General features: G+C 43.3%; 1 protein-coding gene across 3 annotated transcripts in view; it reads left to right on the top strand.

Moving 5' to 3' along the window:
- LOC117263354 (uncharacterized) overlaps positions 1 to 12,408 on the top strand; it is a 130,808-nt gene extending 118,400 nt beyond the window's left edge. For 2 of the 3 annotated variants that reach the window (XM_078176084.1, XM_033636891.2), the window contains exons 3-6: positions 2,645 to 2,709; positions 2,788 to 2,952; positions 12,111 to 12,215; positions 12,299 to 12,408. In XM_078176084.1, coding sequence (XP_078032210.1) covers positions 2,645 to 2,709; positions 2,788 to 2,952; positions 12,111 to 12,215; positions 12,299 to 12,342 — 379 coding nt within the window. In that variant the 3' untranslated portion in view covers positions 12,343 to 12,408. The remainder of the gene's footprint in view (positions 1 to 2,644; positions 2,710 to 2,787; positions 2,953 to 12,110; positions 12,216 to 12,298) is intronic. The other variant, XM_078176085.1, reaches the window with a different exon arrangement.
- The last annotated feature ends 3,298 nt before the right edge of the window (positions 12,409 to 15,706 follow it).

Raw genomic sequence — 15,706 nt, 5'->3', positions numbered from 1 at the left:
AAAATTCACAAAGATTCTCAGAGTCCTCTCAGAGAGCTCCTAACTTTGCCTAAAAATTCCTTGCAAGGAATCTTAGCTTAAGAGTAATTCAGGAAGTTTCTGAGAGCAACTCTGAGCAAGAAGGGGACAGAAACTTTTATCTTAGTGAGGAGGTGTGGTTGACCCCGTTGCTAGGTATGACACAGTCTTCTAAAAGCTGTGATTGGTTGTTACAAAAAGGAAAAAAGAAAAAAACAAAACAAAAACAAATGCGCTCCTAGTAATGAATGGACAGTGAAATCAACCGATCATAGAACTTAGACTGTAGGCTATTAAGAAATGTGTAATCATGAAAATAATTTTATGTCATGATGATGAAACTCAGCAAAATTAAATTAATTGTTACACAGCTTCAGAATGTTTGAACATACCTCATTCACATGCCGATTATTATATTGATTTGCTTGTTATGTTTACTCGCCATGCTGGTAATTTTACTACTTAATCTATTTGATATTAATGGTGGACGCAGCTGGGGGCCTGGTTATCAGACTGGGACTAAATCTAATAGGTCCAAGGGACAAAATCAGCATTCTCTTGAGCTCATGATCCATGTAGAAAGGAACATTATTATTGTGTTTCAAGTTAGCTAGTAAGTCCTACTACTAAAGAACAGCACAGAGCAGGACACACCTGGCAACATGACCTTAATGCTGCGTTCGACTGCACTTGGAACTCGGAAAGATCCGGGTCGGAAATTCCGACTTCCAAGGTAAATGCGTTTCATTGCGCAAGCTCGGAAAACATGGCCGGCCACAGTAAGGGGATGTTTGTTTGGATGCTTTTCGAGCATCAAAAATTACTGCTGGGGAAGTATATTAGCTACTTGTGGGAGAAAGAGAAACGTCATATGCTGTAAGTATGACTTAAATAACTTACGCTCTTCTGCAACACACAGTCCTGAACGCACCAGCGAGGGGAATCCTCCATGCGTCATTGACCTTATACGGGCATCAACAAGTAAAACCGAGCCGTGCAGGTGTCAACTGGCCTGTCTTGCTGCATTGTACGCGCAGAACTATATTCCCTTTTCCATAACTTCCCCCTTGCCTAAACATCTAGGTTGTAAAATAAATAGCCTAAATAAATAAATAAACGTCTTACTTTCTGTTGCCTTACAGGTATGCTTTGCTGCTGTCATAACCATCCATCAGAAAGTCTATTTTAAAGATGGGTACAGAATGGGAAATACTACTACATACGCGCACAGAGCTTTTTAAATCACAAATTAACAGAGTGGGAATGGAAATGCCACTACAAAGTAATTCTACACTTTTAGTTACACAAATGCTAAATTAGACGACACATAACAGTAAAAGTTGAGGAGAAAGTGACTCTGTTTACCTCTCACAGTGTGCAATGCCATTTTGCTATGACATCATTCCAACCGACTCAGGCTGCTTGGATCCTGCCTGAATCCCCGAGTCGGAGTCCTGAGCTCAAGGGCCGTTCTATTGCACTTTTCAGATTCGGAGGTCAGATTTATCCAAGTTCCGAGTACAGTCGAACGCAGCATAAATTCCAGTGTTGTTGTTTATCTTGAAATGCTAATGATAGCAGACAAAACACTGTTTAATTCATTCCTTATGCTTAAGCTCTTGTGCTTTTTATAAAGCCCAGTTCAGACCAAAGATTCACAATGAGACGAGTTGAAACAGGCAACTTCTTGCAATGAAACTTCTGCAACGTTCCCTGTACTCACCAAGTCAACTACATGAGACGGTGTATCATCTCTATGCAACAGTCTCTGTACTTCTGCTCTGATTTGCAGCTTTTCAGGCTTATTTTGTAACTGAATATAATTTGTAGCTTCTTAAAATATGAATAAGGATAGTTATAGTGAGATACCGGCTACAGTTGCAGAAACAAAACCAGCATCAGATGGACTGTTTTCGTAATCAATACGCCACAATAATATTAATAACCAGCACCAATTAATCAGTCAGTGATAATGTATGTGTCCAGGGCCTGAGCACATACATCAAGCAGCAGCAGCAACCCACCTTCCGACACCGGCACACCCTGAGGACGGAAACAGAGGGCTCGGCGGGGATGAAGCACCTGCTGCAGCAAGCGAACGCGTTGTCTGCGGTCATTTTGACTTGAGCAGTAGACTTCACTACAAGCTGATTGGCTGCTGAAAACCAGCTGCCGGCGATTTTAGCCTCAGAGTTTCACATGACACCATCAGCTGGCTTGAGTCAAGCTCAGACCAGCCAGTTCACACCACTGCAACTTCTCTCTGCAACGTTCTAAAACTGTTTCGTCTCACTGCAAATCTTTGGTCTGAATTGTGCTTGATATAGTAGTAGAACCAGTAGTTAAATGAAATCTATCCCGACTAAAAGTGAAAGCTAAGGACCTCAAAAGTTCTATTTGATTAATATTAAAGTATTGACTTCTCGTCTGCGTCGGCTTAAAGGTCAAACACCTTGACCACAGGAGTCGTTGGACAAAACAACCCTAACTTTTTCAGAGCTTCCAAATGTATCACTCAGTCATCATCAGTGGATGGAATCTTAACTTTTCAACCAACATGGATGAGAAATCATAAAACAGCTTTGTCAGAATATGAACTCACCTCTTCCTCCGTTGTTTTTCCCAGGAATGGAACCTGCTTGGCTGCATCTGTCAACGTAGCTTATGACGACAACATTGCAACAACGTCAAGTAAGTTACCTTATGTGACAGTTTTCTGTGGTTTTTAGTTCTGTTTTTAAAAAAATCTGACTTTGTTTCTGTCCTCAGTCAGCAACATCACCTCTAAGTTCCATGTGCTGCCGAGCATTGATGGCTGCATGATCATGAACATCAACACTACCGCCAGAGACCTCGACAAGTTACTTCATGTGCTGAATATCGAAGGCGAGGTTACAGGCGACGAGATCAACTTACGGGCTCTTTATTTGATGTGTAAGAAGGAACGATCCAGAGAGAGAAAATAACATTTGGTCACTTTGTAACCTTGGTTCTGAGTGAGGAGATTATCTCCCCACCCAGTTGTTATATCAAAACTATGGGAACCCTTTAAAGGGATAGTTCGACATTTTGGCAAATTCGCCTATTGCCGTAATCCCTTTAGTCATATGAGTAGGTACATTACCTTTAATTGTCAGTGCATGCTGTTCTGAGATCAGTGGGGCAGAGCGGCCCGCTGAAATGGAAGTGAACGGTACAGCCCCCTGTCTCCCTCAAAACTAATCAAATACACCATCAAGTGACTCCAAAAAGCTCTAGTGGACAACACATGGCTTGCGCATTCCCCACGCTATGAAATAATAATGTATAATTAAGTAACATTACGACACATGAAGCAAATACTCGGAACTACTTTCTTGAGTAAACCACTGGGTGGAGTGACACAGTGCGCACCTGAGACAGTGCCGTAGTTATTCTTTGCAGCCTTGCATTTGCGGTATCGTCAGCTGGACGCACCAGAAAGTTTGAGAAAAGTTTACAGAGTGTTGTTGTAAATCATGGTTTACACATGTATTGTAAAGGGTTGCGGTAACAAGCCGAAGACATGGAGCAGAGTGAAGTTTCACATAGTACCAACCAAAAATACGGACAGGATGAAAGAATGGCTATTTGTGCTGGACATCGACCCTAACACGCCTGTGGAAATGGTCTGGAAAATGTCTGTTTGCTCCAACCATTTTTTACCGGAGGACTACAGTGAAAGGATGAAAGATACTGCCATACCATCTGTCGGCATCACAAAACGAGCAGACGTGGTAAGTGATCGTTGTGTATTTTGCTCAGCAATCTCTCTGCTGTAACGTTACCTCCATGTTGAGTAACATTAGCCTGCAACCCAAGCATGGTAAATAAGGCTAACATGCAAATGTTGTTGTGGTTATGGACAAGTGCTTGCCCAGAGCATATAGTGAAGTGACTGGCATTACTTCTCATTGCTGGGAATAAACAGACTGCAAGGGAACATTTTATGTTGTTGTTCCCTCAGGAGTTGTGGTGATTTATGAGTGTGGAGTTAGCATGTTCTCCCCATGTTCCGGTGATTATTTTGAGGCATACTCTCGTCCCATCCCACCATCAACATAAGTATGTAACATACAGTCACTGGCCACTTTGTTAGGTACACCTGTGTAATCTAATGCAATCCAGTAGAACAACTATACCATGATTTTTTCCCTGAAGCTTATAAATTTTCGGTTATTGTTGACATTGTCTAGAAAGTGATGATTCTACTTTGTTTATTATTGAGGTCATAGTGAATGGTGGTGTTGTACTAGGGTGGCCTCCTAATTTTGTCTAATTGAGGGGGACAAAATATTAGGAACACTTTTCAATATTGCATTCCAGTACACCAACACCACCCACTACGACCTCAATAATAAAGTAGAATAATCACCTTTCTGACAATGTCAACAAAAATTGAAAATGTAAAAGCTTTGTAAATGTAGAATGTGTGGCAGAGCTGTTGTATTGAATTGTATTAGATTGCACAGGTGTACCTAATAAAGTGGCCAATAAGCCCCACATTTACACCACCAATCCATGCCGGTTCTGGATCTCCCCTCAGCCCCTGGTTGCTCGGCAGCCTCAGCCTCTCTTCTTGCTCTCTCTTCTTCCAAAACCTGTAACTCTTCCTCTGTATATTCTGGCTTCTTTTCAACAAACTTGTTTTGATGACGGGAGTAACTGCACTAAACATACACTGTTTGAAATCACTCTGCCCAGCAAGTACTCTATGTCTGGAATGTTGTTCCGGCTGTGCATTTGGCTTCAAAACAACTCTGTCTCGTAATATTACATTATTATTTCATAGCGTGGTGAATGTGTAAGCTACAAGTTGTCCACAAGAGCGTTTTGGAGTCATTTGATGGTGTATTTGATTAGTTTTGAGGGAGAGAGGGGGATATACCGTTAACCTCCATTTTGTGCGCCAAGCAGCAGGCAGCTCTGCCCCACTGATCTCAGAACAACAGGCACTGATAATTAAAGGTAATGTACCTACTCATATGACTATAGGGACTACAGCAATAGGCGAATTTGCCAAAATGTCGTACTATCCCTTTAAGACGCACTGTGAGGGGTCCCAGGAGACAGAGCAGATACAGGTACACAAGCCCTCTCCTGGTATTCAAATGAGACGTCCCTGCCACGAGGTGCATTAACAACAGAAAATACCCAATAAGTGTGTATATATACGAAAAAACACCCATCAACTATAAACAAATGTACAACATCTTGTGCATTCAACGGACAGTGACACCGCAGACACTGTGTGCCACTGTACTGATGCCCAGGCACCAGATGCAACCATAAGCACAACTAACCCCGCCAGATGCAGGGGTTGGGTGCAGGAAGACCGCTCAGTTGTCCAGCCTGCTGCCAGGCCATTGACAATAATATACGACATCACCTGGCTGGGTAAGGCGCCCCTCCAGCTCAGGGGCATGGAATTACATGGCCTACTGTGTGGTGGCACTCAGCACACGCTCCCCAAAAGAGGTGCCAGCAGCCACCTTCAGGCAGTAAAATCTGGCAAATGTGGATGGACTTGACCATGTAGCAGGTGCAGAGACCTCAGAGACGGTGGCACCCTGCCACAAGGCTCATGAGGTAGCCACACCTTGTGTTCAGTGTGCCCGCCCACCCACTGGTACCAGCATGCCTGCCCCTCTGTAAGCCTGCTGAATTGTCTCAACGACCCAATGAGACAGCCTAGCCTTCAAAACCAGCTGGCCCTGGCACTGGGCCTTAAAGCAGTGAAAAAGTGTTGGTCTGTCTAAACGCTGCAGTGCACCGGACATAGACCTTCAGGGCTCTGACAGGACAGATATTTGAGTCTTTTTGACCCTCACTACCCTCCTTGGAGAGCTTGTAGGGTTGCAATTCCGCCAACTGATGAAGCTGCAGTCACCATCTGCAAGCCTATAATCCCCTGTACAAGCAGCCTCGATAGCTTCCACCATGCGTCTTAGGGTTGAAGGTGGTTTTCTCACCTCAAGCAGCCCCTGCAGGTACCAGAGCACCTTTAGGGCTGCACATGTCGGTGCATGGATCCGGTTAGTTGTGCGCCATGATGCAATGAGCTCCTAGCGGTAATAGTATGCAGCACTCTTGGACGGTGCCCGAGCACTCTGCATGGTCTGAAACACTGAATGCACAAGTCCCAAGCCTAGCCAACCGGCCCTCTCAGGGGCCAGGCTCAAAGTTTGAGCCCCTGTGGAAGCAGATGGAGCAGGGCCCCTGCACCTGACTCACAAGGTCCCACTAGACAGGGAGCTCACAGAACTGGAACTGGAACTGGAAATGCATACGGCCGGCCTTGAGGCCACTGGTGTGCCATGGCATCAATGCTCGGGGGGGGGAGAGTCCCACTCCATGGAGAAGAACAGTGGGCAGTGGGCATTGTCCCTGGTTGTGAACAGGTTGGCCACTGCTCTGCCGAAGCGGTGCCAGATCTCCCCAACCACCTCCAGGTGCAGCCTCCAGTCTCCTGGACTTGGGCCTCCCCTGTAGAGAAGGTCCACCCCCTGGTTCACCAATCCAGGCATGTGCATGGCCCTGACGGACAGGAACTGTGTCTATGCCCAGGTCCACAGTCTGTTTGCTATTCTCCAGAGGTTTGGGGAGCCCAGACCCCCTTGCCTGTTGACATATGCTGCTGCCACTGTGCTGTCGGTTCTTACTAGCACATGACAGTCTTGCAGACTCAGGAGAAAATGCTGGAGGACCAGGGGAATGGCTCTCAGTTTGAGAGCATTGATATACTAGCCCTTCCAGCGGGCACTCCAGACCCCACTGGTGCCCCTGACTCGTGGAGTGCACCCCACCTGTCCAGGGATGCACCCACAGAGAGCACCTGGCAATGAAGTACTGGACCAAGCATACTCCCCCTCAAGATGTTGGCTTGGTCCTGCCACCACCTGAGGTCCACACAAAGCTGCATGGTGATGACACTGCTGCAGCTGTCTCTGTGGACAGAGCCCCAGGCTGAAGAGATGCCTCTGGACTGGGTGCATGTGTAGAAGAGCCAATGGCACCACTTGTACCAAGGCTGCCATAAGACCCAAGAGGCAGAGACACAGTCGTCACGTGACCTTGGCACCCAGCCGAAAATGAGAGAGGCAGTTCCTGATTGAAACCTGCCTCTCCTGTGACAGCATCACCAACCCAGCTCTGGCATCCAGTCACATGCCTAGAAACTGGGTGGCCTGCGCAGGCTGGAGATTGCACTTTTTCTCGTTGATGCACAGCCCCAGACCCTGAAAGTGATCCAACAACACAGACACATGATGGCAGCATTGCTCCTCTGTCAGTGCACATATTAGCCAGTCGTCTTATAGTTCAGTATCCTGAGACCCTGCTGCGACAGAGGCCCCAAGACTGCATCCATGCACCTGGTGAAGGTGCGGGGTGCCAGTGAGATGCTGCTGAGAAACCTCCTGTGCCCCTCCCAGATTGGAATTTGAAAAAGGCATCCTTGAGGTTGACGTTGCAAACCAGTTGCTTACCCAGACAGCCTGCTTGACCCTCAGCACGGTCAACATTTTGCACTTCAGGGGCCTGAGGAACTTGTTCAGCCCCCTGAGGTCTAAGACAGGCCTGAGTGTCCCATCCTGCTTCAGAACAAGAGAATAGCGGGAATAAATCCTGCCTGCTGAGCTTCTTCTTTCACTTTCCTGATAGCTGACTTCACCATGAGAGTGAAGATTTCCTAGTCCCTGTGCTGGTGGTCTGCAATAATGGAAAATGCAGCCACCCTCGTCAGAGGAGAAATGCTTCGGAACTGTAAAAAATACCCCTGGGTCATTGTTGAAACAACCCAGGGGTCTGCACCCCAGAGCCCGAGGGCAAGGGAAGGCTGGGGGTGATGTCACGTCAGGACTGAGGCATGGACTTGGGTAGCCCCTGGCCACTGCCACGTTCTCTGCCCCTTTTAGACTTATCGCGCTGTACTGCGTCCAGCCAGCCCCGCAGATCTTCCTGCCCCCAAGCAGGCTGAGGTTGCTTGGGCTAACTGTCTTTAATTAGTTTCCCTGAGCCAACAGATGTGAGTGTGGCCACAGTATGAATTATTTTCTTTGACACCGGACAGCGGAGGTAAGTGGACAAAATGCTAAACTCCTCTCTCTTTTCTTTCTGCTCTCATGTCGACTCCGACAGGTGGAAATCAATGAATCAGTGGGTGCATGTGCAAGGTGGGGCTTTTATAGCCTGGCGCATGCCGGCCACGTAAAGTGGTGTGTAAAAATTATTAATTTTCTACGTCGATTACCCCAAATGGGGATAATTCCCATACTTATAACTACTGGATGGGGAGATAATCTCAATGCAATAGAAAACACATTTTATCAAATCAGATCAAATCAAATTTTAACAATATAGCACATTTCATACAGAGTAATCTCAATGCGCTTTTACATACAACGTGAATAAAAACAAATCAAGTCTTGACAGTAATTCATCCCTATCCCACCCACTCGCAAAGACATACCCAATCACAAATCCCCAAAAGAAACAGAGAGAGAGAGAGAGAGAGAGAGAGAGAGAGAGAGAGAGAGACTAGCTATTCATAGGCCTGGGATAACAGGTAGGTCTTAAGCTTGACTTTAAAGAATGACACAGTTGCAGAGAATCTCAGATCATCAGGCAGTTTGTTCCAGAGAGTGGACCATAATGACTGAATGCACCTTCAACAAATTTATTTTGGATCATGGGCACAGTTAGGACATCAGTGTCTGATGATCTGAGGGTTCTGGGCTGTATGTAGGCTGTGAGCTGGTCAGAAATGTATTGAAGAGCCAGAACCATTAAGTGCTTTGTAAACTGTGAGAGTGCAGTATTTTGAAATCAATTCTGTATTTTATTGGAAGCCATTGAAGTGTTTTGAGTATGGGAGTAATATGTTCTGTTTTTCTTGCCCCAGTCAATATTTTGGCTGCAGCATTTTGAATAAGTTGGAGCCATCCTACAGTATTTTTAGGGAGTCCGGCAAGAAGGGTGTTACAGTTATCTAGTCTGGAGGAGATGAAAGCATGAACCAGTCTTTCAGAGTCTGACTGAGACAGCATTGATCTAACTTTGAAAATATTTTTTGGGTGGTAAAATGCTGTCCTTGTGATACTCGTGACATGGCTTGTAAAGCTGAGTTCTGGATCCATGACAACACCTAGATTTATGACCTGCTCACTAGGTTTAAGAGACAATGAAATCAGTTTAGAACTGATCTCTTCCCTCAGATGTTTGGCGCCCACCAGAAGAATCTCAGTTTTGTCTTTGTTTAATTGTAGAAAGTTTTTGGTCATCCAGATGTTAATGTCATTGATGCAGATAACCAGGTCATTTATGGGGCTGAGGTTATAATGAGAAAGTGAAATATATAATTGTGTATCATCTATAAGATACATTGTGTTTGTGTATGATGGAACCGAGTGGCAGCATATAAAGGTTAAACAGTAAAGGACCCAGGACTGAGCCTTGTGGGACCCCACAGCAGATATCAAAGTTGCCAGATTTGTGATTGCCAAGGGAGACAGAGAATGTCCTGCCGCTTAAGTAGGAGGAGAGCCAGGTAAATCAAATCAAATCAAATCAAATTTTATTTGTATAACACTTTTCATACATTAAAAATGCAGCACAAAGTGCTTCACAGAATAAAAACATACAACAAAAATATTACATACATATTGAAAACCCACCCCTCCCACCCCCACATATAAACACACACACACACACACACACACACACTCGCGTGCACACACACACACAGATGGACACACACACACACACACGGACACACACACAAACACAGTCAATATGGCCAATATAGTAACATGGCTGGGCACTGAGGAACCAGGTGAGGAAAGAACCACCTATGGGCAGCTCATCCACACTGAGAGGTGTCACAGCCTACGGCCACAGGGAGCGCCACCACAGAGACCACCCCGACCCAGACAGACCGGGGTAGACTCCACACATGGTGCAGAGCCTCCCTGTACTCCGGACCTGAGGGATCTCCAGGACGACGTCCCTGCGGGCAGACCGGACACACCTCTCAGTGTGGAGGCCCCCCATGAGGAAACACTGGAGCTAAAAACTAAAAGACTAAAAGGCAATATGATAAGATAAAACAAGTATGAGATAAAATAATGATAATAAATGAAGATTTAGAAATTTGATAATAATAAAATGTGTAAAGATTTAAAAATAAATAATTTAAATGCATTAGAAATTAAAATAACATATAAGAATTAAAAGAGTAAAAGAAATCAGTTAAAAGCCAAATTAAAAAGGTGAAAAAGCCTCCTTTTAAAAACATCAACAGTCTCTGCAGTCCTGATGCTGTCCAGCAGGCAATCCCATAAGTGAGGGCCATAATGGCTTAATGCAGCCTCCCCGTGGGTTTTTGTTCTAACTTTTGGAACAGTTAAAAGGCCGGTACCGGAGGACCTCAGGATCCGTGAGGGTTGATATGATAAAAGCAGGTCAAATAAATAATATGGCCCAAGACCGTTAAGACATTTAAAAACTAATAAAAGAACATTAAAATCAATCCTGAAACACACGGGGAGCCAATGCAGTGATCTTAAAACCGGTGTAATGTGCGCCCGCCCTCTGGTCCTCGTCAGCACTCGTGCAGCTGAGTTTTGGAGTAGCTGCAGATTAGAGATGGTCTTTTTGGGAAGACCAGAGAGCAGGGCATTACAATAATTTAAACGACAAGAGATAAAAGCATGCATCAGCACCTCCGTGTTAGCCTGAGAGAGAAACAGGCAGACTCTAGTTATATTCTTAAGATGATAAAAACCTGTCTTTGTTACATTTTTTATGCATGGAATAAAACTAAGCTCAGAGTCAAAAATGACGTCCAGGTTCTTTACACATTGTGAAGGTTTAAAAAGGGTATCAATTGGCCCTGTGTCATCAGGAGACACAGCCATGTACAGCTGTGTGTCATCTGCGTAGCTGTGGAAGCTGATGCCGTGCCTCCTGATGACGTCCCCAAGGGAAAGGCTGTATAGATTAAAAACAAGTGGACCTAAAATTGCCTTCTGAAGGAACATGTATCCATACTTACAAAGAAACAATGATCTGTGAGATAAGAGCTGAACCAGTTAAAAACAGTACCAGAGAGGCCCACCAGGTTTCTGAGTCTGTTTAATAAAAACAGTAATAATGACAATTAATATTATTAATAATTATTGGTAATGACATTTCCAGATAGGTCGACTGAATTTTCTAGTCTATTTAGTAAAATGGTGTGATCAACGGAGTCAAAGGCTGCATTTGCCAGGATGGAGAGTTTATTAGCTGCTCTGTTAACATTTAAATAATTGATTACTTTGAGTGCTGTTTCAGTGCTGTGGTTGGTTCCAAAGCCAGATTGATACATATCATACAAATAATGGAGTGAGAGGTAGCTCTGTAATTGCTTGTAGGTGACCTTTTCAACTATTTTGCTAAGAAAAGGGATATTGGAGATTGGTCTGTAATTGCTAACTATGGATGGGTCTAAGTTATTCATTTTCAAAAATGGTGTGATGACAGCACTCTTGAGAGAAGAGGGGAAGATTCCAGATTGTAAAGAGCTGTTAACAATATTGAGTACATCTGATGACAGGCAATTGAATGCACTTTTGAAAAAAATTGTGGGAATTGGGTCCAAGGAGCTGGTGGAGGAGATTAGTTGCTGTATCACCTCTTGTAGATCATTGAGGGTAATAAGGGAGAAATTATGCATTGTGCTGACAGGAGTATGATAATGTATGGGCGGAGACGGGTCAGATTCATCAGTGTGTGAAATTGTTAGATTTTTTTCTAATATCGGAAACTTTGTCTCGAAAGAAGGCGGTGAATTCATGGCATTTAACTGAGATGAGAAGTTCGGCAGGCATGATTCTTGTTGGGTTAAGCAATTTGTCAATGGTGGAGAATAAAACTGTATAAAACAGAAAAAGGTGCCAGTTTTCCGTAGAGCTGCAGACGGACAAACACAACACCGACGTATGTGCAGTCAGTCAGAATGCGGTCATCAGAGAGCATACTGTTGAAAATTTTATATCCAAAGCATTCATCCATTTTTGTTGTTTTGATTCCAGGCAGAGTGTCGACCCTGACGGACTCAGAGATGGAATATTTCAAGAAGCAGGCAAGCTGCCTTGGCTTCTCCAGAGAGCCAGACTTCCTCTATGACCACAAGAACGGTGCTTCACCTAAACCTGTCTGATTTAACAATAAAATTAAGATGTGTGATGTAAGACAGAACTGATTTTTTTTTTCTCTGCAGGTTACTGTGCTGAAGGCGAAGGCATTAAGATGAAATTTGACTAAATTTAAGGCAACTGTCCTGAATATTTCAAATTGAAACTGAGGAAGTAAAGAGACTTAAACATCAAACATGTGGTCCTTGTTTTTTATTTAGAATCTAATAAAATTGTGTAACACCATGGTGTTCAGACTGTGAGACGCCTCCCTAGAGGAATGGGGTCTGTTGAAAAGGTAGAGAGGTGATACTGTGTGAGGTGAAAGGTAAAGGTGGTGCATGTGTGACAGGCCACAACTTCATGTGATGAGATGCAGCTCCACAATAATAACGCTTCTACACACTACAGGCGACCAGGCAGACTATGGGTATCTTTAGCTGCTGAATGGATTTGTGGTGTTTGTAAATTGCAGCCAGCGGCCACCGGACTTCATAGGTGATCCCTGCAGGACTCCACTCAGTCTGGACTGGAGAAGGTTTCTGGGTTGATGCTGTCTGACAGGCAGGTAGGAGGCTCAATTATCTGTGAGTGTAGCTATACTGTAAGTGAACAGTCTGAACTCAGATCAGTTTTTTACTAGAGAGATGAAAGACCACAATTTGTCAGGATGGTTGGTAATGTATCCAGCACCCTGACTTGCAGTACAGGAGCCCCACAAGGTACTGTGCTGTCCCCCCTCCTCTTCACTCTATACACTGCTGATTTCCACCATGATTCTGAGTTCTGACACGTGCAGAAATTCTCAGATGACACAGCCATCATAGCATGTATTAGGGAGAATAAGGAGGGAGAATATAGGAAACTGGTGAGTGACTTTGCAGGCTGGTGTGGGAAGAACCAGCTCCAGCTGAACATAGCAAAATCCAAGGAGATGGTATTGGACTTCAGGAGACGGCCCACTCCCCCACAACCAATCTGCATAGGAGGGATGGCAGTGGAGACAGTCACTTCCTATAAGTACCTAGGGCTCCTACTGGACAATAAACTGGACTGGGTTCAGAACACCGACCTCCTCTACAAGAAGGGGCAAACCAGGCTGTACTTCCTGAGGAGACTGGCATCGTTCAACATCTGCACAAAGCTGCTTCAGATGTTTTATCAGTCGGTGGTTGCCAGCATGCTCCTCTATGCTGTGGTCTGCTTAGGGAGCAATACCAGCAAGAGGAACATTCACCGGCTGAATAAAATCATTAAAAAGGCAGGCTCTGTGGTGGGGCTGAAGCTGGACTCTGTGGAGACAGTGACAGAACAGAGAACACTGTCCAGATTCAGGGCAATCTTGGACAACACCAATCACCCTCTGCACTCTGCCTTCACACTGAAAAGGAGCACATTCAGCAACAGATTGCTGTCCCAGAGCTGCTCCACTGACAGACTACGGAAGTCTTTTGTCCCCCATGCAATTAGACTGCACAACTCTCTGGCAGGGAGGGGGGAGAGAGGGAAATGATGAGGGGCACTGATTGACTGTGAATAACAGCACTACAGCACTTTATGGATTTTTATGGATTTTCAATGTCACATTTTTAATTATTTTATTTTACTAACCTATTTATTGGATTTCTTCTATTGATGTATGTATGTGTGTGTGAGCAGCTGATCACTGTTAAATTTCCTTCGGAATCAATAAAGTTGCATCTATCTATCTATCTATCTATCTATCTATCTATCTGTCTAGTTTAAATCACCAACTCGGTGAGAAGACACAAGTTTAAACCTCCAGACTAACATGTTGCAGATTAAGAAAGAATTCAGGCTTTATTGAAGATATTTTTCTGCTTCTTAAACGTCAGATGAAAGAGTCAGAGTTTACAGTGAACCTGGGTACAAATCCTAGTTTTCTCAGATTAGTTATTTGTGATGTCAAAGTTTTTGAGAGCATAAATAGAGTGATGTTGAGCTTGGGTTAGCATGGCCGCCCTTAAACCTGTCAAACACTGCTGGAGAAATGACAGTTTAGAAGTGTGCAGAAATTATTTGCAATTCTTATACAACCTGTCACCTTGACTCTAATTTCTGATACATGAATTAGCCTCACTGGTTTAGTTTAAAGATAGAAAACACAGAAAACATAATTACTAAAAGTTGACAAAATGTTTTGAATTTTCGTCGACCAAAACTATGATGGATAAAAATGACTAAAATGTGACTGAAACTAATAAACATTTTCCTATCAAAACCTGTCAAAATGAACACTCCTGTAATCACAGTATGATGAGGCGAATCAGCATTTGTCTTGGGATTACAGTCCCAGTGCTTTCCTCAGCTCTCTGTATAGTTTAATAAACAAAAAAAAACATGAATCTGGTGTTACAATATAAATTATTATTATTATTATCATTATTATTATATCCTGGTGTGTTCTTATAGTGTATATTAGATTGATTGATTGATTGATTGATCTGTTTATTTAAGTGTCAAACACCATAATTGGTGCCTAGCCCTCATGGGCTTATTAGACACTGAACAGTAAATAATACATCAAATAATTCCACAATTACATCCATGATAACCACATGACATAATACATAACAGAGCATACTACATACATACTAATAAAAAAAAATAAAAAATAATTTGTTATACAGGGTACAGAATACTTTGCCGCAAGTACCATGCCTTTTCCATAAATTTTGCCAAAGCAAAAACATTATTTTCAAACAACCAACACAGAATCTCACCTTCATATTTCCAAAATAGATCAGGATTTTTTAACTGAATTGATTCAAAAAGAGAATTCCTTAAATCACCATATAAAGGACAATGAAAAACAAAATGAAATTCATCTTCCACAACCTGGAGATCACAAAATTCACACAAACGTAAATCTTCTTGTATGCCTTTAAATCTTCCCACTTCTACTGCCAGAGGTAAGGTACCAGTTCTCAATTGAGCACAGAGGGACCTCTGCCTTCTCTTTAAATTAAGGACAATATAAGGTTCTGTAGCATAGTCATTCTTAAACTGAACATAATTTCTGAGCTTTGGCTTCTTCCATATATTCTGTTTCCATTGATCTTCATACTTCATAAACATTTTTTGTTTAACACAATTTATATTACATTGCAGATTATTTCTGAACATTATATGCATGTCAGACAATATTATTGAGACCTCTCTAGACCAGGGATGATGGTTTGCCCTGTCCCAATTAAAAATTTTCCTAGTTAGCCTTTCCTCTGGCAGACTGACAAGACGGTTCCACAATCTCACCATTTCACATCTTTGTTTTATAATACATGGATCCCATCCTGCATCCCCTTCAATAGCTACCTTTGCAGCATATTTATGCACACCAAGAAAACACCTCAAAGCACGATTCTGAACCGAGTTACACTCAAAAACTTCTTCAAAGCCCCAAACCCCTGCAGCATCAAACAAAACTGAGTCAACCAAGGATTTATAAATATAAATATATATATAAAAGTTGT

This window comes from Epinephelus lanceolatus, chromosome 16 (assembly GCF_041903045.1).
Source record: "Epinephelus lanceolatus isolate andai-2023 chromosome 16, ASM4190304v1, whole genome shotgun sequence".
Taxonomy (NCBI): domain Eukaryota; kingdom Metazoa; phylum Chordata; class Actinopteri; order Perciformes; family Serranidae; genus Epinephelus; species Epinephelus lanceolatus.
The sequence above is the reverse complement of the archived record's forward strand: the minus strand, read 5'-3'. Positions and strand labels throughout refer to the sequence as shown.